Genomic DNA, 25,418 nt, shown 5'->3' with positions numbered 1-25,418 from the left:
TCAACAATTTTAAGTCAAGCAGATTTCAGAATCCAACTGAAATGACTACAAATCATCCTGTATTTTGACAGAGAAAGGGCATTAAAAACACCTGGAGAAACTAGACAATCTATCCCTCACAACCAAAGAGTCAAAGGTAAAAGACACTTGAGAAGAAATCAATTTCTCTCTCTCCAGAAATGTAATAATGGTCTGGGGATTTTACCTATCAAAATTAAGAGCATTTAACACTGGATGTATTACGTACAGCATTTCTCTTTTCTCCTGTGTGTGCTTAATAATTTCATTTAATGGGAATGTCTCAGACTGTTCTGAGAAATTGAAGATATTATGTTTTGATGACTAAATAATTTTCAAACTTTAGTATGTGGCAACTGGCTATGCTAGAACTCTTATTTGAGGAAATATGCTAAAAAAAGTAATCAGGATATTAGCTGAATTAAGGATATTGGAAAAGATGGGTGTTGCAGCAACCTGAAGTTTAAATCTTATGACATATCAACTTTAATTTGGTAATATTTGTCTTAGACTGTGTTATCATCATTGCCACAATGTTTCTCGGAAGTGTGTGTCCTCAGTATCTGCACGATTAGAATCTATTTTTAATTAACTATGTATTAGTTTTGTAACATCATTTAAACACAAATTTCCATATGTATTTTTAATTATTCCACTGATAGGAGATAATGAAATTAGAATAACCTCAAAAGAATTTTTTCCCTGTCTACTTAGGGTACTTCATATGCCACTAACTTTCCTATCACTTGGGTAATATTATGACTATTTATAGGACTACATTTATGTTTTATTTTTATTAGGTATGCACCTTGTAAGTCAGAAAAAAAGATCACTTTTCAACACTGATAAATTCTGCTTTTAAAATTCGTGTTCTCTGCCTGAGGCTTTCATGTGCAACCTCACACATATGGGACACTTCAAAAGTACAACTTACAACTCTTTTTTGATCTTAGCATTTGAGCTTGCTGAAATTCTGCTTGAACAAAGATTACAGGTCGTTGCTGAATTGGATTTTTTAAAAAAAACCTGGCTAGCAATACAAACAATAATACTTACGCTTGAGTTAAAAAATCCTTAATGAACTTCCCATATAAGATAATAGTGTACCAAAAGTATTTTGGCACACTAAATAGGCTTTTTAATGTAGAATTTATGATATATATTTAGAAAATCCAAAAGTTTTGATGACCTTTTTTGATGTTTATAAATGCTAACACAGAAGAGCAAGAGGAATAAACATTCAAGCTAGACTTTGCAAGAACTCTTTTTAGTATATGGACAAGAATAGACAGAAATACTGAACAATCTAAGGCTTCCATTTATGACAGCTTCTCAATTACCCACAATCATGACAGCTCTTAAAGAAAACAGCAAAAGGTTAATACCTTTCCTGAACAATGATATTTGTCTCCAGGATTCCAAACTTGAAAAGATAAATTTATTTTTTTTCTCAGTGTCATTTTATTAAACTACTAATGGAAGATTCCCCTTTCAGAGAATGTTCTCTAAAATGCTTAGAGAAGATCTGAGAAATCATTCCACATTAGACTGACTCTTGAACAGAACTTCTCAGAGTTTCTTTTGCAAGGATGAGGAGGTGTAAAAAAATTCTTGAAAGTGAAATTAAGCTTAGTATCCTACTTTTTGATGAACAGTACCTAGCTATTTTAGCTATATTAAGATCTACATGAACAAATTACGTCCTGAGTTTCATTTCACCTATTATGTAACTAAAAGACAACAGCACTTCAAGCTGATATTTGTTTCGATTTGTTTACCTCCAAAGAAATATTTATCTCCAGTCTTAACTTGTAGAGGGCTGTTTGTTCGAACAGCTGAAGCGTCATCACCATCGATGGTGAGGACAGCAAAATTTTCCTTAGCTAGGAATCGGACTTCATGCCACTGCCCGTCATTGAGACCAGAGCCTGTGAAGGAAAAAAAAACAACATTGGAACATTTTACTCAGTCCAATATTCATTATCTTTAAGTGTTTTATATGGCTCTCTCCCGGACTCATTGTGTAAGGTTTAATGAAGGCTACTGCAGAAATGGAATCATTTCAGTGTAATAGCAAGGCATTGTTATTAAGGTATTACCAAAAATATAACATTATATCATAAATACAAGTCTTGGAACCACCAAAGTGTTCATGCTATCAGGTGTAACTGTATAAACTACACGTTATAACTCACCTTTCCCATCAAAAGTCCATATTCTACATTTTACTAATAATGACTATCTCTTCATTGTTTCTATGATCAAGTTCAAAAGGAAAAGATGTTGATTAATCCATTTAACTATAGTGAGTAACAAGGCCAAAGGGCATATTATGTTCATGATTGCTGTCTTTAGCAAAAGCTAGTTATTTCCAAGAAAAGGGAAAGAAAAAATAGAAGGGGGAAAGGCTCACATGGAAGGTGACTCAACAGCTAATCCTGTTATCGGGGTGTGGGGCTAGTCACAGATGATGAAGACATTACCACAGAGGCCCTGCAAAACCAGCAAATGTCTGCCAAGACCTGCAATCTTAAGGGAGTACCATCCCCTACTGACAGCAGTGAAACAGATGGATTTGTTCATTCATCCAGACCTTTGAAAACAACAGAATTTATATACTTCTTACATTGTCTCCAACAGCTGGCAGGAAGCCAGTTTGCCCAGCATGTTAAGCTACCATTGAAGAACTATGGAAAAGTCCTAGTTTGTTCTGGTCACTACCGTACAGGCAGGTTACGTTGCATCAGCAAGTTAAGTAGCAAACACTCCAGTAAAAGCAAATTCCAAATTATAGCACCTCTTACAAGTGGCATTTTCTCCACCTAGATAAAGCTGCTAAGTCACCTTAGCAAAGGTCATTTGCCAAAATAAACCACAGCACAATGCAATAAGCTGTTTCAAAAATTAAGTGGGATGCACAATATCAGCAGAAGTATAATGAAAGATCAACTTTCAAAATATTCAAAGGAATATTATCTTCTATGAACAAGGAATAATATTCATGTCAAACAGATATAACTAAACATTTAATCAATATTTTCCCCACTGCTTCCACATGGCTGTTTAAGATACAGGATCAAGTCCTGAAATAACATGGAGTGTTTACATTGGAATATTCTTGGAATACTCCTCAGTGTGAATAAAAGTAGCAGAAGCCTCTTAAAAATATATCAGTAAGAAATGTTTCTACTAAAGCTTGTTCAATCTAGTGTAAGAATAGAAGAAAGACCTAACAGAATAAACAAGAGGACAGTTTTCTTCATGGTTGTAGGCTTTTTTCATTTTCATTACATTTGACAAAGAAACAGAAAACCACATAATTACAACCCAGATAAAATTAAGTCCTACTGACAATAAACTCAGAATGGAAAAGAAGATACACCTTTTTATAGTGTTCCAAACAAAAATTGTTACAGCATGCGTTACTACAGCTGAAGTTTACCAGAAAATACTTAAAATCCCAATTTTCCAGCTTGTAATGACCTAATGTTAAAAAAACCTATTTCAGTTTTTTATCGAGGTATTCAGCATTGCCTTAAACTGAGTAACAACAATTAGAGACTTCTGGGCAGAATTATAACTTGGCTATTAGAAGACAAGGGACAAAAAAAGTGGCACGAGCTGTCCGTCAGTGAGTCCAGAGGGAGGTTCGTCTAAAGCACTCTCTGGAAAGAGGGATATATAGCAGCCTTCCAGTACCTGAAGGAGGCCTACAGGAAAGCTGGAGAAGGACTTTTTCCAAGGACGTGTAGTGGTAGGACAAGGGATAATGCTTTAAATTGAAAGAGGTTGGATTTAGATTAGATATAAGGAACAGATTCTTCACTATGAGGGTGGTGAGGCACTGGAACAGATTGCTTAGAGAAGCTGTGGATGCCTCATCCCTGGAAGTGTTCAAGGCCAGGTGGGATGGGCTTTGAGCAACCTGGTCTAGTGGAAGGTGTCCCTGCCCATGGCAGGGGGGGTTGGAACCAGATGATCTTTAAGGTCCCTTCCAACCCAAACCATTCTGATTCTATTATATTGCAGAAAGCAAGAAACAACAGGACATTAGGCAAGAAAGTATCAGCCCACCTTGCACCACCATTTGCTTTATATCAAAAAATAAGCTTTTGCACCTTGACAAGCTGCAACTAGGTAAGTGATGTACACCTCCAGGGGGTTCTTCCAAATATGTCCACCTACCACAAGTATTCAAAACCTCACTGGTTTTCTCTTGCTCCAGGGCTGAATTTGCAGTGGCATCTGATGTATTTACACAGCAAATGGCCCTCTTAAAGCTTTCACGGTAGTATCTTTCAAGGCCGCTGCTGTTTGTGCTTTGATTTTTTTTTTTTTTGAGATCATTCACCAAGTAGACAAAACCTTGTAGCCACCTTAAACAGAAGCAGGTATAAACATACACAAAAAACTTTACCAGGTGCGGGTACTCAGATGCGGCAGGGGATCTGCTGGCTCTGCGATCTCTGTGAGGGGAGGCGAGGCCCGGCTGTCCCGAGCCGGACACAGGCGGTTCCAGGCGGCTCCAGCGGCCCCGCCGCAAGGCACGGCTGGGCCCCTCAGCCACGGGTCGCGCCACACCTCGGGGAAAGCGCAGCCAGGGCAGGGCAGAACGCTGCCCGGCAGTGAGGGGTGAGGGGAAAAGAGGGAGAAACAGCTCTGCGAGCCCCCAGGGGAGAGTGGGAGGAGGGGCTCCAGCCACCCCCGGTTCCCCCTCTGGTAGAGTCCGCTGGAGAGCCCCCGCCGGAGCAGGTGGGTGTCTCTGAGGGAGCTGCCGCCTGTGGAGAGCCCGCCATGGGGCAGGGGAACAGCGTGAGAGGGCAGGAACCGCGGAGAGGAGCCATTATGCCCTACCCATATCCCCGCACGCCGCCGTGCTGCTCGCGAGTGGGAGACAGAGGAACTCGGAGTTGAAGGTGAGCTTGTGAGAGAGAGGAGGAAAGGTGTTGGTTTAATGATATAAAGGTGTTCTTTGTTCCTCACTACCTAGATCTATTTTAACTGGCAATAAATTAAAATAATTTTCCCCAAGTCGAGTCTATTTTGCTTGCAACCGTAACTGGTATGTGATCGCCCTGTCTTTATCTTGCTCCTTGAGCTTTTCATTCTTTTTTTTCTCCCTTTTTTGAGGAGGGGGAGTGAGAGAGTGGTGGGTGGGTGTCTGCCCCTGGCCGAGGTCAACCCACCACGACTGATGGAGCTAAGGGCCAGGAAATTGGAAGTTCACTGTATTTCTTAATAAGACATAATAATAAGCCTTAGTTTTCCATCCTCGTCTCTTGAAGATATTCTTTGATAAAAGAATTAACTGATGGTACTAATGATAGAAGTGTTTTAAGTATCACAAGAGATGCAAATTACATGTTATTTTAATCTGTATTTTTTACTGCATACTTTAGTCTGCTCTGTACACACTTAATAGCCTAGCAATACTCATGTTCTTGTACGATATTTTAAATAACACTAGAACAGGGACTGGAACCATGTATGCAGGCTAAAGAGACAATCTCATATTTCAGACTGTGTAGCTATTTACTGCTGCATGCTTTACTCCTGACTAATCTTTATCAGAGTTCAGCTTCCTCTTAGAAGGTGTGAGATATAAAAAAAACAAAGAGAGAAATTAGCTCAGCTTCTCCCTGAACAAATAGCCTAAATACTGGAAGAAAAAAAACCACCATTGTGTCCCTCCACGCCGCTTTTTTTTTTTTTTCGGGGGGGTGGGGGTGGGGCGGGGGAAGGCGGGATGGGGAGTAGAACTATGTGCTGGTTTTGGCTGGGGTAGTTAATTCTCCTCACTGTAGCGGGTATAGGGCCGATGGCACGTTGATGCTTTAGCTGTTAATTAGCGCCTATAGCAGTCAGGGACCTTTCCAGCTTCCTGTGCTCTGCCACGTGGGTAAGAGGCCGGGAGGGGCGGGGCTACGGCCGAGACAGCTGACCCCAACTGGCCAATGGGATATTCCATACCATGTGACGCCATGACCAGTATATTAACCAGAGCAGTTGGGGGGGGGGGCAGTTGTGGTTCGGGGTCTGGCAGCGTTGGGTTGGTGCATGGAGAGTGGCTGCATCACGGGTTGGTTGCTTTGGTTGTTCTTTTCCCCCACCCCGAGTTTCGCTTCTCTCTCGTTATTCTCCTTTTCATTGCATCATTATTATTACTGTTGTTACTATTATTGTTTTATTTAAATTATTAATCTGTCTTTATCTCAACCCACGAGCTTTCTCACTTTTAGGTTTCTGATTCGTTTCCTTATCCTGCCAGTGGGGGAGTAAGCAAGCAGCTGGGTGGGGCTGAGTTGCCGGCTGGGACTAAACCACAACAAACTACTTGTCCAACTCAACATGATTTCTGCATATCTTGCGAGGTCCCCAGACATTCTTCCCTAAAGCACAGAAACAGGTGATGCAATCTGCTGAAATAACAAGTGAAAATGGTGCAGAATATGTGAGTATAAGAAGTGCACAGTGACTTCTAGCTAGTATCTGTTGTATGCTCTCCCAGTGTGCAGTGGAGGGAAAACACCCCAAGCTCACTAGCATCATACAGGAAAACTGAACACTGCAATGACTCAAGGCAAGAAGTGGGCAGAAAAAGGGCAGATCAGTGGAGCAAGTGGATCTGCTGAGCAGACGAAACAGAAATCAGCATGAGGACAGCTGCAGGTTTCCAGCAAACATGAATTCCATGCATTTTCTCTGTGTGCACAGCATTTATCAAAATATATTAAGGGAACACTGCTGTCTGTAAGCCACTTGCTACAGGCGTGACTGGAGAAGCACTGGTATTTTGCCTGTATTAAAAATATTTGCCCCTACAAGTTGGCATCCTTCCTGTCAGTTCCTGAAAGATCACACTGTTTCTGCTTTCTGAACTCTTCCCTACAAAATGATTACGAGTTAAAGCTGTCTTCTTAGCTACCGGTATTTAAACATCCTTATGGAGCTTTACGTATGACAGTAACATTCCAACAGTCTGGCTCAAAGATGCCTTGACACAAAAATTCAAGTGCAATTTTACGTTTGCTTAGAAAACTTTTTACCACTACATTTTCCTATGGAGTTTACTCACCAGTACTCAGCAAGTACTCACTATTGTCTTACAAAGTTGTGCTCCCCAGTGGTGCAACCTTTTATCTGTACCTCTGCTTTTTATTTACGTGCTTTAGAGGCAGTAGTGTCAACCCTCCTGTCTCAATGTGATAATGCTCTGTTGCAGGGACTTAAATTGTTACTGGGATAAGTTTGTTGAGCTGCATGACCTACTTTCATTGTAATATTTTACTACATGCCATAGGTATACTGGGGAATTATTTTTGCTTGGACTTAAAAATCAAGCTTAACTGCGATCTTTCTGTAAACCAAGACTTAAGAGTAGAATATGTGTCTTTTAATACAAAGAATTTTCAGCTAGAAAGATTAGAATGGACAATATCCTAAATGCACAATGATGATTTCTCACTGCAGTTTAATCTCTCATCTGAGCTGATACATATATTTATTTGCATTATTTTTTTCATACTGTAACTTTCTGGTACATAAGTTCAGCAAAAAAAGAAACACTGCTGCCACCACAAATTCCCTGCTGAGTTCTGGAAAAGCTGGTTTCATATGCAAATTAAACATGTTAATGAATGCATTCTCCCTATCTAGGATTTCTATTTAAATTACATTATTTTAAAAGCAGGGCTCTAGAGGTAGGCACTTTGAACAAGAAGAAACAGATGTTTTGCTTATTACAGACATGGAAGAAGGACTATATTAACAAATACCAAAAAAGTACAAGAGTTTAATACATAATGGAGAACTTAGATAACATCTGGTTGAGTTATGCCTTGAAGAAAACTATAGTAGCAAAAATCTTAAGTTCTACAGATAATCTTGTGAGATCAAATCTTCCTGTAAAAGGTACTGACCCATGCAGTGGCTATTAATGAGTGCTAGATTATATAGTGTGCTACATGGAGAAAAACCTTCTGAAGTCAACAGCATAACACCTGCTACATTAGAACAGACCTTGTTGTAATTTTAATAGATGACTGTAACCCAAAATTCAGATAAAATATTTAAGAACAGATCGGGGAAAACATACTATCATTAGCGCTCCATGAAGCAATGTAAGGCTATGCAGTTGGATACTGGCCTTTAGTTCCTACTGTTGCAGTAAATATTTTGTATTGTTATTTCTTATTATGAGATGAAACCCTCAATACGCAGGATGGGGAGACTCCAGAGCAGAACAGGGAGCAGACACATGAACATGCCTTGGAGGTGCTGGAAACAAGGCTTTCCTGGGTATTCAGCAGCGGCTGTGTGGATTCCCTGTAATCCAGGAATCCAGAAGTACAGTCAAAGTTTCTCTGCTGATGGCAAGACCTACCCTGTCTGAGGCCGAAGGCAGGGTGAGAGGCTTGTTTGTAACTGCTTTCAGGTTAGCCAGCCAGCACTGTGTTTCACCAAGGCCAGTCATGTAGTTGCTATTCCTGCCTAATCCCTCACTAATTCAGTACAGCTTTGCACCAATATTTCTGCTGATAAGAAAACAAGCCAGCAATATTTTGTTTTAAACATTTAGCTGTGTTCAAATATGCAGCAATAGATGCCATTAACATTTCATCTGAAAAAAAAGAATAATCACCAGATGTAATTACTAAGGCTGTGCTTTTCTGTGTTTAGCTAATTGTATTTTTAAACCTGAAAAACAAAACCACAGCTCTTCCTAGGGTAATGTTTTAGATAGTTTATGGAATAAGCTATCTAACTATATCATCTGTTTTAGGATTTATGATTCAGAAAAGTCCTTTCCATTTTTAAGTTTTATTCATTTTTCAGCTATCCAGTTGATCGGTAAACTAAGACAGTGGCAAATGTAGTCCTTGGTGATTATTATGAGGGAAAACCCTGATCTCCAAAAAAAAAAAAAAAAAGAACACTTCTGACAAATTTTGTCCTCATGTTTAAGCTTGGAGTTTGTTTTTAAGATGAGTAGTTGGAAACATGCCAAAATTTTGCCCATTGGTGATACTTTATTTATACTGAGTTTTCTCTGCAAGTTAATGCCAGAAGATGAGCATTTAACTTTAAAAGCATCTCTAGCCTTGTATATATAGGATGTGTTTAAAGAAAAAACCCCAAACAAAAGAGTAGGTAATTTTCCAATTTCCATAGTTAATACTGTTGTGCAGTAAACTGAAAATAGAGAAAATACATACCGCTACAATGCTGCAGACTCTTTATAACATTCAAACTTATTTTTGTAAGAGGCTTGACTACTGGTGATTTAATGACATGGACCATAAACCTAGCAAGTAATGGTCAAACTCGTAATGGTTTTTCTGTTCTTTTACTGAAAACTAATAAAACCAGATGAAGGACTGTCTGCACTTGAGTGACAGAAAAATGAATGTTTTGCAAATTCTAATCTTAGGCACTTGCAGAATCTCAAGCAACTGCTGAAACAGTTTTAGCTTTTCAAGCACAGGCTTTCTCCTCTCCTCTCACTGCTCTTCTCACATACTTGATTCTCAGGAAAAAACATCATAGTGTTATTGTGCCTTGGATATGAAAATATATACACTTATATATAGAAATTGGAATCTCCATATGTGTTTCAGCTTGCAGAAAGGATGCTTTTGGTAATGAACAAATACACCCTTGTCCACTGCCCTCTTCCTCTATTCCAGTCCATATCAAGTCAGAAAATGTTGGCCCTAATAATGCAATCTGGTCCCCTGGAATTGCACAAATTTTGTACATGCTCAATGGTAGTCATCTCAATGAATGGCTCCCAGATTAATCTTTACTAAGAAATGGAGTATGGCTGTACATTAGTTATTTAGCATTACTCTTCTTAACTTCCTCAAAACCCTTTCCAGATCAGCATCTAGCTTTACCTGCTTTTTAGCTGATACGCTATAATGACTATACAGCATTGTGGCCCATATCCAGATCTCTTTCAGACTTGAAAACAGTTATCTACATCTTTAAGAGTACATAAAACACAGTCAACTTCCTTTCTTTACTTAAACATGCTAAAGCAAAATCTGATCTATTCTTAGGTTTCATATAATGTCCATAATCATTACCAAAACTGGTAATTTAACTACAATAACCAGCATATAGATTTCATATAAGAAACCTCCATATTTTTTATATAAGGGTCTCTATTTTTTTCCCCTTGAAAATTATAATAAATAACATTTTAGAAACAGCATTATACTCATAAAGCTTTAACTTCAATTTATAGTTTTTATGGTTACCTACCAGATACCTTTCAGCACTGAATTATTACTTTTATATGCTCAGCATCTTAATATTTTAAGTGAGCTAACCAGACCTTTCCTTTTCATCTTATGAAACTTAAAGGTACTTGTTTTATGGCTATTCTTCTGTCATATTTATCTCTTAGATGTATTTGTTTAGCTTTTTTGGGCGGAGGCCTTTCTGAATTTGAAGCCCTTCTGTATCACTGCTGACTAAATTGTGAAAAGAATACAGGAGGTGGACTAAACAAGCTCAGATACCTACAAAGGCATAGAGTTAGTGCCTATTCTTCACACATTCATGCCAGATAAATAATTCCTAAAAATAAAATAAATCGATAATCCAGATGTAAGGGACTAGAAACTTCTCTCTAAACATTGTTGGCTGGACAGTTCAGCTACCGAAGCCTACTCACCACGGCAACTGAGCAGGACAGTTTAATCCCCACAGCGACTGAGTGAGTTCTAGCCGACAGGAATGTGTGTCCCGTTGTCTCCGAGCACATCACCTCTGCGCATGTGCCCGGGCCCAGGGTCGACTGACAACGGGTGGGGGGGGGCTCGGACCCTCTAGAATTTCGAGCACCCTCTAGTGACGCTACTGGGTATGCGCCCCACCGCCGAGTGGGGGGGTGTGGGTATGCAAACAGTTATTGACTCTGCAAGAGGACAATGCTATTAAAAGGGGAAACCAGCAGAGACCACGAGGGGCGTTCTGGAACGTTCTGCGTGCTAGATTCAAAGATATACTGGGCTGACGGGATGCTGTGGATCTGTGGTGGTAGCTATTGCAACTCTCTTTCCCTTTCTCTTTTCTCCCTTTCTCCCCTTTTTTACTGGTGTACTTTCTGGCCAAATGAAGTGGCTGGGCACTTTACTCTGTTTTGAGTCTTAATTATGTTTCTGAGACTGCAAAAGGAACCTAGTCAAGATAAAACATTGGAGTTAATCAGAAGTTAAGCCCAGCTCCCCCCAGCCTCCCAGAATTATCTGAGGTCAGTTGGAAAGCAAGGGTCTTTAACCTTGGCCAAATTGTTCAACCCAACAGTGGATCGTGACACCAGATGGGAGGAAAGTGAATCTGTAATTTTTAATTTCATAATGCTGAAGAATTCAGTGAAAAGCAGCATAGATTAATTCATATTTCCCTAGATTTTCTCACAGTTGCCCAATTTGAACGCTTCCACTTTGGCTTAAATGGAATACTTGATTACAAACAAACCAGAACTTGTTGGGGAGGGTTATGTTGGTAAGAAAAAGCAAAAACAAAAATCAGAAAAAAACCTCCATGTGACTGAAGGTAAATTGATGTTTTTCTGGCCAACAGCAAAAATCAACTATAACTTTGTTTTGATACTGAAATCCCTGAGACAAGCTTCCTAGTGATGGCTCTGAATCAACAAGAATATTTAGAAACATACTTTAATAGATCACTCAAGGGTATAAAGCCATGCACACCTTCTAAGTACTCTGCCAAATTGGGGCCTAAATATGTCTCAGACATCCAAACAGGTCTTTTGATGCACGTTTTCTAGCAGTCATGAATGCATGATTTTTAGCTTGAAGCATATGATGGGGGAAGAGGTGATCGAGCTTTGTCACCTCACTTGTGTTATACTAAGATAGCTTTATGTTGTTGATTTGGCAATACTTTTAAATCAGGGCTTGTAACACTTGCATTATGCTCCTCTTTAGAAGATACGCAAAAGCTCTAGGCACAAGGTTTTCTGAAAGGCAATTCACACAGCAGCCCTTTTCATGTCTTAATCCTATTATACAAAAATCCATTTTATTTATCATTTTATCTTCATTGTATATATGCCTCACATAATAAAAACATGTGGAAACATTGCAGTTTTTTTCGAAACACAATATAGCACTTTTTACAAGGGTTTAGCTTAACCTCCGCCTCGGTCGCAGAGGCATGGACTGTACAAAAAGCAAACCCACTGCTTCCCTCCCCAAATGTTACATGTGGACATAATGTAGCATATAAAAGTGACTGATGAATTATTTTTTTGTTCATGAACTTTTTTTCATTAAACTACATTAAATAATTTATTCTTTAAACTTGGAGTAAGTACTCCACTGCTGGATGCAAACAGTGCTATATCTGAAGACTGATTTTCTTTGACTATCCATGCTGTGGTTAAGACCCTGTTAGTGACACCTTGAGGCTGAACTTAATCTTGTTTTAGACCAGTTCTGCAGCCATAAAGAAAAGGTGTGAGGTCTAAGCAGCAGAAGGCAGGTTTGTGCATGAACCAGACGCTGTAGAGGTGGAGGTAGAGGTTTACATGTAAACTACGTATAGTTTTCCGTTAGTTGCTGGAGTGTGTGTATAAAGCAAATCTTGCAATTGTCCCACAGAGTGGACCTTGCTTTGTATTAGTATCAATCTCAGTGCCTGAGGACTGTATTTCCTTCAGATGAAACAAAGTCCAAACTAACAAGCTCTATCCTGAAGTGTGCAAATGACACTGCATGGAGTTTCAGGTCTCAGCGTGAGCTGTTCTGCTCTGCAGATCCACTCCTATTGTGCTACACTGCTTGCTACTGCAGACATAGCCAGGTCTAAAATGTTGAAAGTATTTGCTGGGGACACTGGGATCTTGATTTGAAAATAAAACAGCCTGTTTGCTTCTATCGAAAGCCTTAAGGGAAAAAAAACTGCCCCGCCACAGCACTCTGGGGTATTAGACCTACTGTAACGGAGAAGTTCAAGTGGCATCTCTGTGCCCCAAGAAGAATATATTTACCCCAGCATTTGCATGTATTTGCTGGCACAGATTAATTATTCATTTGTGTTAAGGAGGTATATGTTTCTCAAAATCAGAAAGCCAAAAAAAAAAGTTCCTAGTGAACCAGAGTAAAGTCTTAACATAACGATTGCTTCAAATGATCTACTTTTTATTAACTAAAAATATTTTTCTTATACATTGTTTTCTTTTTAAGAGCACAGTAGCAATTTTACATAAAATAATTAAAATATACTCTGACTCAAAGGGAACCACAATAAAAATATTTGGACTTTAGGCAGTGGTTTTCTAAGAAAACCATAAAAACATAATGTAAATGCTGGCATTGCAGGACTGCTTTGCATTTTGCTGAAAAATGCCTTTCACAGACTGCTCTTGGACAATGCAAGTTACACCTCAAAGTCAAAAAAAAAAAAAAAAATCATGTTCTCTGACACTGTCCGTGAACTCTGCCCTTGGTTTTAAAAGTATGTTTCATGCATCTGTTTAGGAGGAAGTATCTAATGAAAGCAGCTTTTCAGCATAAAAGAAGTTGCAAGAAGTAAAGAAACTCAAAAATGTCACCAGCCCATTTCCCTGCCAGTTTAGTACATTAGCATTTCTTCTCATCGGCACTTTTCACTAGGGCTTGTCAGAGAGGAATGTGTAGTTTAAATGACTAAACCGTATGAAAAAGGTATCAAACTCTATTCTTCATGTACACATTGCCTTGTTTTGCTGCTCCACAGCATTAGATGAACCCTGAATTTCAGTTAAGTTTCCCCAGACTCCTAGAAAATGAGGAATGACTCCAGCCCACATCTCAAGAGACAGGAAAAGCAGTTCTTTCAAATATAGCCGTACAGTGGTGGGTCATTCAGCACAGCTGTGAGATCATGGCTGAGCACTGCTACAGACTGAATCCACCAGCTGTAATGGAGGAGAGCCAGGAATATAGCAGCCCAGCTGATAGAACTGGTAGGCCACTGGGAAAGCTGTTATGGGAGAAGCACAGTGGCATGTACCTCACATGCACATTGTATCTATCTCTGTTAGTAACAGAGGGATTGAGGGATCTGAAATCTTGACCCAATCGGTACAACTGTAAAATCATGTACTTCAAAAATAATAAAACAAAAAAAGATCCACACAAATACATCTTTGTCCTTAAGGGAGTTCAGCTTGGGATAATGCCACTGGCGAGGTAATTGCAACAATGATCTAAGTAAAGCATCTCTGCTGAGGTCCTGAACCTACCGGCATCCATACCAGCTGAGAATTTAGTCCAGCATATGGAAAACCCCTAAATTTTCAGGGAGCTGGCTTAGGTGAGCTGCAGTATCTTTCACACCTACCCATCTATGATAATCAAAATCATTGTAACGAATAGGCAGTATCTTTTCCCATTTACAACTGCTACTAGATTTCATTACAAAAGAACTCATTCCTAACTCAATTTATATATACTGTACCCACTTATAATTACCAAATCTGTTCTGACAGTGAGGGAATCAACCTTAAATTAATACCTCTTGAGCTTGAAGTAGATTTAACTGAGCTGTCCATTCTTTTGCTTTGTAACATTGACCTTTGTTCAGTATTTGCCTCCCCCATGTATGAGTAGAAAAACCTGCATTTTTATAACCCCTTCTAAATTTTATTCACAGTACAATTCCCTTAAAACCTCACTTAATGAAAAAAATGCATGATAGGAATAAAATATTCTAAAACAACAAAGAATAGCTAGGAAAATTAAAAATACTGCGTTCTCTGTCTCGTATATAAAATTGCCTTGTTCTTACCTATTAAGTGCCTATTTCGTCCTGTTGTCATTACAACCCTGCCTTAAAGTATTATCCTTCAATGACTAATTTTGAATGCTCAACTCAATCATTGTCAAAACCCAAAGCAACATACTAACATATGCTATAAAAAAAGTATACATAACAGTTATTTTGAAGAAGTCTTCCTCTACATATGCATAAAGCATAGATAGCTATGGCATATGGATTTTTCTGCTTTGGATTTAAATACACATTTACAAAGATGCATTTTTCAGAAATATAAATACTTCGGAAAAATTATCGGGGATAATATTTATCAATACTACCTATCATATTTTACAGGTTTAAAAGTGTGTGATGGGACCCTGAGTTAGGACAGTAAATATGAGCAGATATGCCTTTTCCTTGAAGTGGGCACACCAGAAGGATCTAGAGGAGCAAATCTCTCCTCAACAGTGTTGAATCTGTCCCATTATGTTCTATGTGTAGCAAAATTAAAACAGGAGATATTTGTACAACAGAGACTGAAATTCACTAGTGAGAAAGAGATGCATCTACTAATATTATGACATCAGAGAGTATGTCTTTATAAGATCAAACCTCACTGGTTTGTAGTTTGCACACGGAATATATTTTAAAACATTATTAGTTCTTCATAAAGTGACAAGTTCTTCATAAAGTGAAAATATAGTACGTGATAAATGGCATCTAATAAACTGAAAATAATCCTAAATGATTACATCTGTAAAGGTAGGGTCTGTTCAGTAATTAGGGCTCCATTGCCCAACACACATACTCAAAAAGGCATCCAATAGCTTTCCATATGCCATTACCTTTACAGTTAATGGAATCTGCATGTGTATATATATAAAGGTAAGAATGTGGCTCCGGTTTGCAAGGTCTCCAGAGACCTTGATTTTTATGAGAAACTGGAATCACCATCACTGAAGGCAATAATGCCACAGCCACTATTAGAACAAAGTTGTGCCTTGCAATGCAGCTCCAGTGACTCAGTAGATATTTGTGCGAGTAGAAGGACCAGCAGTTATTAGGTATTGTTAATTTTACATATTTACTGAAGACACTCAAGCTGAAGATTTCAAACACAAGTGTGAAAGGTGTTCATGGATAGTAAGTTTGTTTTCTGTTCTATTTCCTTTGGGTATTTTGTTAGGGGGAGTAATGATAGATTTTAATATTTCAGCAGTTTTATAGTGAAGCGGATAGAGTAGTAACACATATTTCAAAAGGTTTTTTAAGCTCTTTACTGACTACACAGTTGAGTAGTCAGTAATTATTGTTTTTTACTTCACAAATATCTTTATATTTTATTTAATTTGTTCTAGTACGTATGGAAAGAAATTATACCAGAAAAAAAAATACAGGAAGATGACAGAAATTTTGTTAAATCTGGCAAATATTAGGAAACGTACAGTTTAATGTTTGTCACTAATCATCATCCTATACTTAAGAATAAAGTCCCATTTCAGAAATTATCAATAACTGAGATGTCTTTTCCAAATTTTTTTTCTGTCCACTTACCTTTTAATAATATCATTGTTCTTTATATCACAAGTGAGACCACAACAGAAAACAGAGAGGTTAAAACCTGGTAGATTTGATTTTTTTCCCCCTTTTGGCAGCTTTTATTAAAAATTATTAATGCAGATATAGTTTTTTGTAGCATCAGAAAATTTCATCTTGCTCCTCACTGTAAAATTTCTTTCTGATAGAAATTTGAACCGCAGTGCTATAACAATTTTTCATAGCAGATTTTCTGTTGCATTTTATGCATTAGATGATCTGTCATATGCATAATTAGTAATTATAGGACCCACAGTCAATAAATCATGAAAACATATTATCTTTGCATCATACTTTACTTGGGTTAACAACATTCTGATGCATAGTAGAGGCTGTCACAAGCATTTTATGAAGATAAATCATTGAACTACACAACTCATAAGCTGAATTGTAATAAATCAGTTCGCTATTTTGTCATGGTTTAACCCCAGCCAGTAACCAGGCCCCACACAGCTGCTCGCTCACTCACTCCTCGGTGGGATGGGGGAAAAAATCAGAAGAGTAAAAGTGAGGAAACTCATGGATTGAGATAAAGACAGTTTAATAGGTAAAGCAAAAGCCACGCACACAGACAGGCAAAGCAAAACGAGGAATTCATTCACTGGTTCCCACTGGCAGGCAGGTGCTCAGCCATCTCCAGGAAAGCAGGGCTCCATCATGCGTAACGGTTACTTGGGAAGTCAAACGCTGTCACTCCAAACGTCTCCCCCTTCCTTCTTCTCCCCCAGCTTTATACAATGAACATGATGTCATATGGTGTGGAATATCCCTTTGGTCATTTGGGCTCAGCTGTCCTGGCTGTGTCCCCTCCCAGCCTGCTCACTGGTGGGGTGGGGTGAGAAGCGGAAAAGGCCTTGACACTGTAAGCTCTGTTAAGCAGTAACTAAAACTGTGTTATCAACACTGTTTCCAGCACAAATCCAAAATACAGCCCCATACTAGTTGCTGTGAAGAAAATTAACTCTACCCCAGTCAAAACCAGCACATTGTTAAAGGCCTTGTGACACTGTCAATTAAACATGGCTGAAAACACCTGTTTCATTATAACAGGAATGCATGCTGCTGCTGACAGCTGTATGGATGCTGGTGGCCTGGGGACCGGTGAGGGGCTGTTGGGAGCAAGTCATCGTAGAAAGCCTATTGTCATTTGGAGCATCAATAATTTCATTTAGCTATTTGGGATCTGCTGACAAACCCCTCCTTTCCCTGAAAACAACAAAAAGAACAAAAAACTATTTAAGTCTGAGCCTTTATATAGAGCATACACACCTTACAGCTATTTACTTTGCTGTCATTCTTGAAATACCAGCATAGCAAGAAACACCTGTGTTTGTGAAATGACGTAACTTTTGAAAAATAGGGTCTTTTATTTGGTGTTCTAATGACAAATGTAGAAAAAAAAAAACAACCAAAACTTAAATTCTTATCTAAAATGAGGTTACTTTTTAATATAACTACCACATGAAAGTCATTACACAAATTAGTAAATACAAAGCCACATAATTGGAGTACTAAATTAATTCTACTGAGGACTTACTGCATTTTTTTAAATTCTCTAAAATATCCCTTTACAATAGCCAATGTTACATTTATCTTCTGAACTACTGGGAACCCAAACATGGTTTTGTTGCTTAAATTGATGCTTACAGAGGATGTTACACCCTCAAACCTGTACCTCTTTATGTAAATTTGTTTGCCTGTTCCACTTGTCATCACTGACACAAAGCAACTTCAAGAATAAAATGTTACAAATCAGCTTTGCAGTTGTCCTAAATATCCACAGTAAGTAAATAAATACTAAGTAAAGAAACATATTTACCATAGTAAATATGTTGTTTCATACATGACTTGCCTTCATATCACAGAGTCCATCTGAAGATGGATTTTTAAACAGAAAATTGATGAAAATTTGGTGGTGTAACTATTGTTATTTTACTTTTAGTTTGATGAAAAACATAATAAAGCCATGTCTGAGACTCCAAAGCATGGTAACTGGAAATCATATTTCATTATGGCTTTTTCCTTATCCCTTACTGGAAGAAATACTGGTAAAAGCCAAAAACTTCAAGTACTTCAAGTGACACTTTTAACAAAACAACTTTTCTATATGTTGCTTTTTAGGTTGTTCAGTGTAGAATAATTTGGCCAGCCGTTCATAAAAACCTTCCATGCCACTTTGCATAGGATTGGCTTAAACAACACAGAAAATAAGGGGAGCTTGATAAACCTTGTCCTGTATTTACCAACATATTTTTAAACTTCTATGACCTGCCAAACTGGTAATTAAATGTTGATTTATTACATTCTGTTGCATTCTGTTACAGAAGGCTGTTAATGATTGTTAATCATTTGCTAAGGACTGATGATTGTCTTAGCACTATAGAAAATCAGGAAGCACACACAGTCCTTAGTGTTTGCTTTCATTCTTTTGAGACATGGCAACAGGAAAGCTCTTTCAGCTTCACACACTGTTGTTAGACTTAGAATTTGGATCACTCTTCATGTAGTTTAGGTCTTTGTAATGTTATATTTGTTCTTACTGTTACTATGCTGTAGGAATCTCCAGCTGATTCAGATAAAAAGCATTTTTAAGCCTGAAGGAGGAACTTTCCGTGTTTCCATAGGAGTGTCACGCTTTCAGGGAAGTTGCACCTGCTGAATTAATGAGGTTGGTTATGATAAAGCTGTTCGGGTCTAACATCAAGGAGCGCAATGGAGCTTGCATTTTGATGGAAGATCTGGAAGTTGCCTCAAAAGAGGTAAAAAGTAAAAAAAAAAGTAATCTGGATAACAGTTTGAATTCTGATGCCTTTTTTTTTTTTCCTCGAACTGCAGCCATATGGAATGAGCACATTCACTATTAGCCCTGCTGATAGGAAATTAAATGTCCTGAGCCATTAAACTTCTAAGTCAAAAGAATCTGCAATTCCTTAATGTGAATATGGGAGATACTCTCCTGCCAGGCAAATTGCAGGTCTGGATTCAACTTCTAACCTTCCCTCCTTTGTGAGTTTTTGAATTTAAAATGAAAGAGTAGGCTTCTGCATTAAAAACAGAGAGGCCATGTTAACAGCATGAGTGATGGTTTGGTTATTAATGATGTTTATTAATAATGTGACAGTTCTTGGCCCCTGTCATACCAATTTTTATTAGGCTATCACACAGCAATGTTTGGAGAATCCTGGATTTCTCATATCTGGAATGGTTTTGCACTTGTGTATCTGGCATCTAAGTGGGAATATTCCACCATAGAATGGGTATTTGGAATTGCATCTAAAAATTTACAAAAATTACATTTAAAAAACAACATGATGGACAAGGCCAATTCATTATAATGTGTTACAGTCTGTTTCTGAATATTTACAATGGTTGTGAACTGGATAGCTGTGCAGGATTTATATGCATCTACAAGGAAAGGTAGGGGAATATCAAGTTTAAAATACAGAAAGGCTTAGGGTTTGCACGAAAGCATGTTATTGTCTTCCAGAGTGATCATATAAATCAGTTTGAGAGTCATAAGGCAAAAATAGAGGGAAGTCAGTCATCTGGAAATCTTTGATCTGGCTAGTCCTGAAATGACAGGACTACAGACATTAATACTGGGTCAAAATAAGCACACCTTAAATAGTTTAAAAAAAAACAACCCTTTTTTTCCACTTTAAATACAGCACTGTTACACGAGTATATAATAATAAGCAGGAATAAGAAGAGGTGGCACTGAGGAAGTAATCTGCAGGGTGTATTTTTAACACAAGGTCCACTGGCATTCATAAAAGGTGGCCGCTGACTGGGGCCTAGGCAGATGCCCAAGATGCAAAGCATATACAGGTTAAATAATATACTCTATTTTCAGCGGAGGTTAAGTCATCATGTAAGGCCACAGCTTGTTCCAATATTAACTGTCATCAGAAACATGTTGAAACCAAACACATCTCCAGTGAGATGTGCCCTTATCTGTAAATGAAGTGTGATATACACCTACAGCGTTACTCCTTAGAACTTCCCAGCTGGCTTATGCCCATGAGCTAGCTTCCTGACATTGGTATTTGTTCTATTTAATGGCTTTTCCTATCACGAATCCGGATAAATTGTGCTAAGGGATTTAGCAGACCACGGGGCAAACTTGATACTTTGGGTTAAAACGTGAGGTATTCAAAGGATGCAACGTTATGGGACTGAGCATATAGCATGTTAAAATGACTAATCACAGTTACCAGGTTCAAATTATTATTTAGAAGCATACATACATGATCCATGGAAAAATTTCTGATAGTAAAGGCTTAGATGAATAGTAGTGCAGAGATCAGGGTAGCCATATATTCCATACAATGGGCTGTTTCTTAAATTAGATGTCAAGGCATGAGCGGCTGGTGTGGTATTTTCTTTTTTGTCTTCTCTGCTCATCAGTATTTTCTCTTTTGTCTTCTCTGCTCATCAGACAGTGGCCCGAGAGGCTGTACGGGTTGTTCCTTGCCTAAACTCCTCTCCACAGGCATCTAGGGACGCCACTTGGCTGACAGGGACATCTATTGACAGCAGCAGTAAAAACTGCCTGTTAAGACCACTGAGGCCTGGACATAAGAGCAGGCCATGGAAATGCCGGGGAGTGGAACAGCAGGAGGGAGGTGGTAGGCATACATAAGTGCATTAATGCTCGGCAGAGTTGGGGCCATATCCTTTCCCGTCTCCTTTCTTCCTCCCAAACATGCACATAATATTCTCTCTAGGTGTAGCTCACATGTTACCTTTTTTAAATGTGACCATCCATTTTCAGAGGGTGGAAAATATACCAAGCCTTTATTACACACATTCTAAAATTAGAATTTGCTGCTTGTAAGAAACATCAATTCAGAATTTAAAACAGGACCTAAGGACAGAAGCAGTAATTTGTTCATAAGTACTAGTTATGTAGCAAGGGGGTGTATGGAGAGCTGTAGCTACAAAATAATGATAATACTTAACAAGAGTAAAAATCAGAAGTTTTCAACTCCCCCTGCTTCTTTTTGCTCATAACAGGGCTTAAAAATTGTATGCATTAAAGCACACTTGTTTTTATTGGGAACTGACCTGTACAATGCAAGGATACACAGGCACACATCCACTTACAGATGTTTCTCAAGTTATACTCCATGGTACAGCACTCCTAGTCCACAGCAGGTATCTTAAGTAGGATACACAGAATCCTCAATTTAGCAAGTTTAGTGTTGCGATTGCCCACAGCGCTTCTTTCTTTATACAGTTGTGCCTTCGTCTCTCTAGTCTATTTGTGTAGTGCATGTATGGAGAAAGGTGTATGTGCAGTTTAAAGAAGAACTGATTAAATGGTCTTGCTACGTGGAAGAAAAAATATTCTTTGATCCTGTGTTCATTTATGAGCAAAGTCAAAGAAAATACTGCCTGCCCCAAAAATCAGAATTATTTTTAGCTGCAGAGCATTTATAGAAACCAAGCAAAGCCACGTTGCTTCAACAGACATTATTCAGCTCTGCATACACTATCTTCTGTGCTTTCAATTCTCCTCTGTCTTCATCTATTTCAAGTTTCTTTTGTTCACATCTGTAAAGATATGGCAAAAATTATCATGCTTAAATTACAGGCAATTTGCTTTTTCTCCTCTGCTGTGATCAAGGAAATGGGATTCCTCAAGAATTTAAACTGCCACATTCTTTACATTTTTCAAAGTCACCTCCTTTCTTTACCAAAAATCGGTTCACAGCACAAAGCATAAATACAAATGAGCTCCAGGGAGAGTTATGGTGTTTTAATCTAGCTAGAGTAATTTTGGAAATTTTAGATTTTAAATGCAGATCACGGTGTACCTTATTTAAAGTAATTGACAAGTGTGACCTAGCTGCTAGATAGACTTAGCAATCTCCTAATCCTCTATTTAAGTTGCGGAGTAGCCACAATTATCATGAAGGTCCTGCTCCTCATTTTGCTAGACCTGGGCATGTATTAACCGTACAGTATGTTACAATACCATCTAGCCTGCCATTTCAGTAGCAATTCTTGGTAAATTCTGCAGAATTAATTCATTCAATTGAACAGACAAAGCAAATAAAAGACAATGCAGAGAAGGAACATACGTGTGTACAAGAGCTATCATTAAACTAAAATGGAAAGGCAAAGCTTTCATACCAAATCATAGTTACCTTCTTTTTCCTTCATCTCACATTCACCTCTCAGAAAGTTCTTTCTAGGCATCAGTTAAGATCAGTATTTTATCCTTCTTCTAGTAAAACACTTGACTCATTTGAGAAATTTAGTTGGGCTTAAGTATTTCTGTAAAAACACATTCCTACTTAAAAAAAAAATCAAATCTCAAACCCTCCTCCAAATAGATTAGGATAAAAAAAAATATTTCCAGCACTGTGACTGAGATAGAAAAAAGAAACATGAAACTTTGTCACTGGTTCCTGTAAAACACAATGTGATGTATCACATACAACTCAGACTCTCTCACAGTCAACCAATAAACTTAGTTCCAAAACTAAGCCAATATCTTTGACAGTTCTGGTGCACACAGATATTTGAACATCAGGTGTTACCTGAATTAAATTGCTCTTAATAAAACAAAAGTGGAATTTTTTTATTTCAGCTGTACACAACTCAGCGAAATAAAGTGATTCTTGTGAAAAATGCTGTTAAGTTTCAAAGACACCATTTCAAGCAGAAAACTAATGAAGAATGAGGGCTTCTTTAAAATTCCTTTTAAAAGGGTGTATGCAGAATTTTTTTCCTTGCATATTTGCCATTGCTTTTCAGTATTAACATAGGGCCGCCTATTTTTTTTCTCCACTTCTTGTACCTATATATAAGAAGTGATACCTGGTGTCTCAACAAGTTTGTAATACAAATGGACAAGACAAAAAAAAAAAGTAAGAAGGAAACATTCTCCCTGTGTTACAAAGAAGGACTGTGGCACAAGATTAAATAATTATTTGCTCACAGTCACACAGAAGGGTAGGAACTAAAACAAAGGCAAGCTAATAACTTTTTTACATTACAAGATTATTCACTTGCCTAATTCTTTTCCTTAGTCCTCAAAAGCCTTATAGAAGAAACATGGTACTTTATGCAAATCACCTTTTTTTAGAGCAAATTTATTATTAGCAAGTTACCTTAAGCTTGTGATCTATCTTTCTAAACTATGATAAATAAAAAGTCAATAACTTAATGGAGTCTTTCCTCATTTTACAATTAAATACACATTTTCAGTATATATGGAAGAAAGATTATTAGTTAGCAAGCAGAAAAACGGTGAGAGCTTTATGTGGCTCTGTACACATCATATACATATACATATATTTCATTATTATAAAATATATGTATAGCAAAGAGTTACAAATATTTCATAACAGTGGAAAGTTTTAAATAATGATTCAGATTACTGAACCATCTGTTGGTAACCCATGTGGAAGTTTGTTTCTCCAGGTGATTGGTTAAGAAGAAAAAAAAACCCAAACAAATGGGGAGAGCCCCAAACACAGTAAAGAAGTTAAGGACACTTTGCACTGACCAGAGCTTATCTACTAATACCAGTGATCGAACAAAACCCTAGTCTTCCAGTCTCCCAGATGCTACAGTGTAGCCCAACACCATCCCCTGTATCTTGAGCCTCCACAAACTATTAGTTGGGATCTAATAGTAACTGAGGTTCTTTGGCAATTCTATTTCAGACACTCAGCAATATTCAGACTCTTACTGTGTCTTTGAGACTCAGGCCTAGCCTGTCCACAACCTATATATAGTGATTATGTCTGGTTCTGTATCCTGAATAAGTTATGCTCATTATTTTTTTGGCTGGCTACCTCTTCTGATTAATGCAATATAAAAAAGTAGTGGGACCTTCAAATTATGAAGACTTTGTAGCTGAGGATATAAACCAATTTTGTAAGCCTTGCAACCAGGAACTCAGGTAAGAGTTGTTTCTTTTGCAGCTTTCTTGAAGCAATGGCCTGGTACAGTTATGAGGTATGGTCTTAACAAAAGTACAGAAAGCATAGCAAAAAAAGTTGCCGCATCAGCAAGAAAGTAAGGGGAGATTCAAAATGAAATGCAAAAGTAAAGCAAGTTCTTGCCTTCCTTCTTTGTCTCGCCATATATTTACTGATCCTGATACCTTTCAGTTTGGGCATTATGTTTTGAATGAGAATATTCTATATTGCTGTCAGTAGTTCTGTTTCCATTGGTGAGCTGTTCACACAATTGGTGGTACTCTTTCTTGACTTTTCAACTTCCTTATTCCCCAAAATCTAAAAATTTTGAAAGTTAGATGTTTCAGTATATCACAGAATCTCAGAAGGGTTGAGGTTGGAAGGGACCTCTGGAGGTCATCTAGTCCAAACCCCACTGCTCAAGCAGGGCCACCTACAGCCAGTGGCCCAAGACTATGTTCAGATGGCTTCTGAATACCTCCAAGGATGGAGACCGCACAACCTCTCTGGGCAACTTGTGCTAGTGCTCAGTCACCCTCACAGTAAAAAAAGTGCTTCCTGATGCTGAGAGGGAACCTCCTGTGTTTGTACCTCTTGCCTCTGGTCCTGTCACTGGGCACCACTGAAAACAGCCTGACTCCATCCTCTTTGCACCTTCCCTTAAGGTATTTATACATATTGGTAAGATCCCTGTGAGGCTGCTCTTCCCCAGGCTGAACAGTCCCAGCTTTCTCAGCCTTTCCTTACAGGAGAGATGCTCCATTGCCTTCATCATCTTCGTGGCCCTTCACTGGACTCTCCAGTACATCCATGTTTGTCTTGTACCGGGGAGCATAGAAGTGGACACACAACTCCAGGTGTGGCCTCACCAGTGCTGAATAGAGGGGAATATCAATAGCACAAAATAATTTAAAGGAAAACAAGTAGTAGCTAAATTGGAACAGTGGGGCGGGTGATGCTAGGACAAATTACTTTTATGCTTCTCCCTGGTCTGGATATCCCATTACCTGCTGATCTCAAGGGGACTGAGAATATGACTGCTAATCACCACTAGAATTAAATAAAAAGCAGAAATTAATGTGAAATGATTTT

The 25,418-nt window shown here is 38.3% G+C and overlaps 1 protein-coding gene and 1 long non-coding RNA gene across 4 annotated transcripts in view; one reads left to right on the top strand and one right to left on the bottom strand.

The window, feature by feature from the left end:
• The window catches only part of CNTNAP2 (contactin associated protein 2), a 1,177,124-nt gene that overhangs the window by 509,504 nt on the left and 642,202 nt on the right, over positions 1-25,418 (bottom strand). Inside the window, exon 9 of the mRNA XM_075083760.1 lies at positions 1,797-1,946. Within this exon, the coding sequence (XP_074939861.1) occupies positions 1,797-1,946 (150 nt within the window). The remainder of the gene's footprint in view (positions 1-1,796; positions 1,947-25,418) is intronic.
• Positions 4,341-25,418, top strand: part of LOC142052916 (uncharacterized) — a 28,162-nt gene continuing 7,084 nt past the window's right edge. The window contains exons 1-2 of one of the 3 annotated variants that reach the window (XR_012659030.1): positions 4,341-4,934; positions 19,014-19,148. This is a non-coding gene — a long non-coding RNA (uncharacterized LOC142052916). Of the gene's footprint in view, positions 4,935-17,439; positions 19,149-25,418 lie in introns of all 3 variants that reach the window. The other 2 variants (XR_012659032.1, XR_012659031.1) reach the window with 2 other exon arrangements.

Source organism: Phalacrocorax aristotelis, chromosome 2 (assembly GCF_949628215.1).
Source record: "Phalacrocorax aristotelis chromosome 2, bGulAri2.1, whole genome shotgun sequence".
In the NCBI taxonomy this organism is placed as follows: domain Eukaryota; kingdom Metazoa; phylum Chordata; class Aves; order Suliformes; family Phalacrocoracidae; genus Phalacrocorax; species Phalacrocorax aristotelis.
Note: the sequence above shows the minus strand (reverse complement) of the source record. Positions and strands in the feature narration are given on the sequence as shown.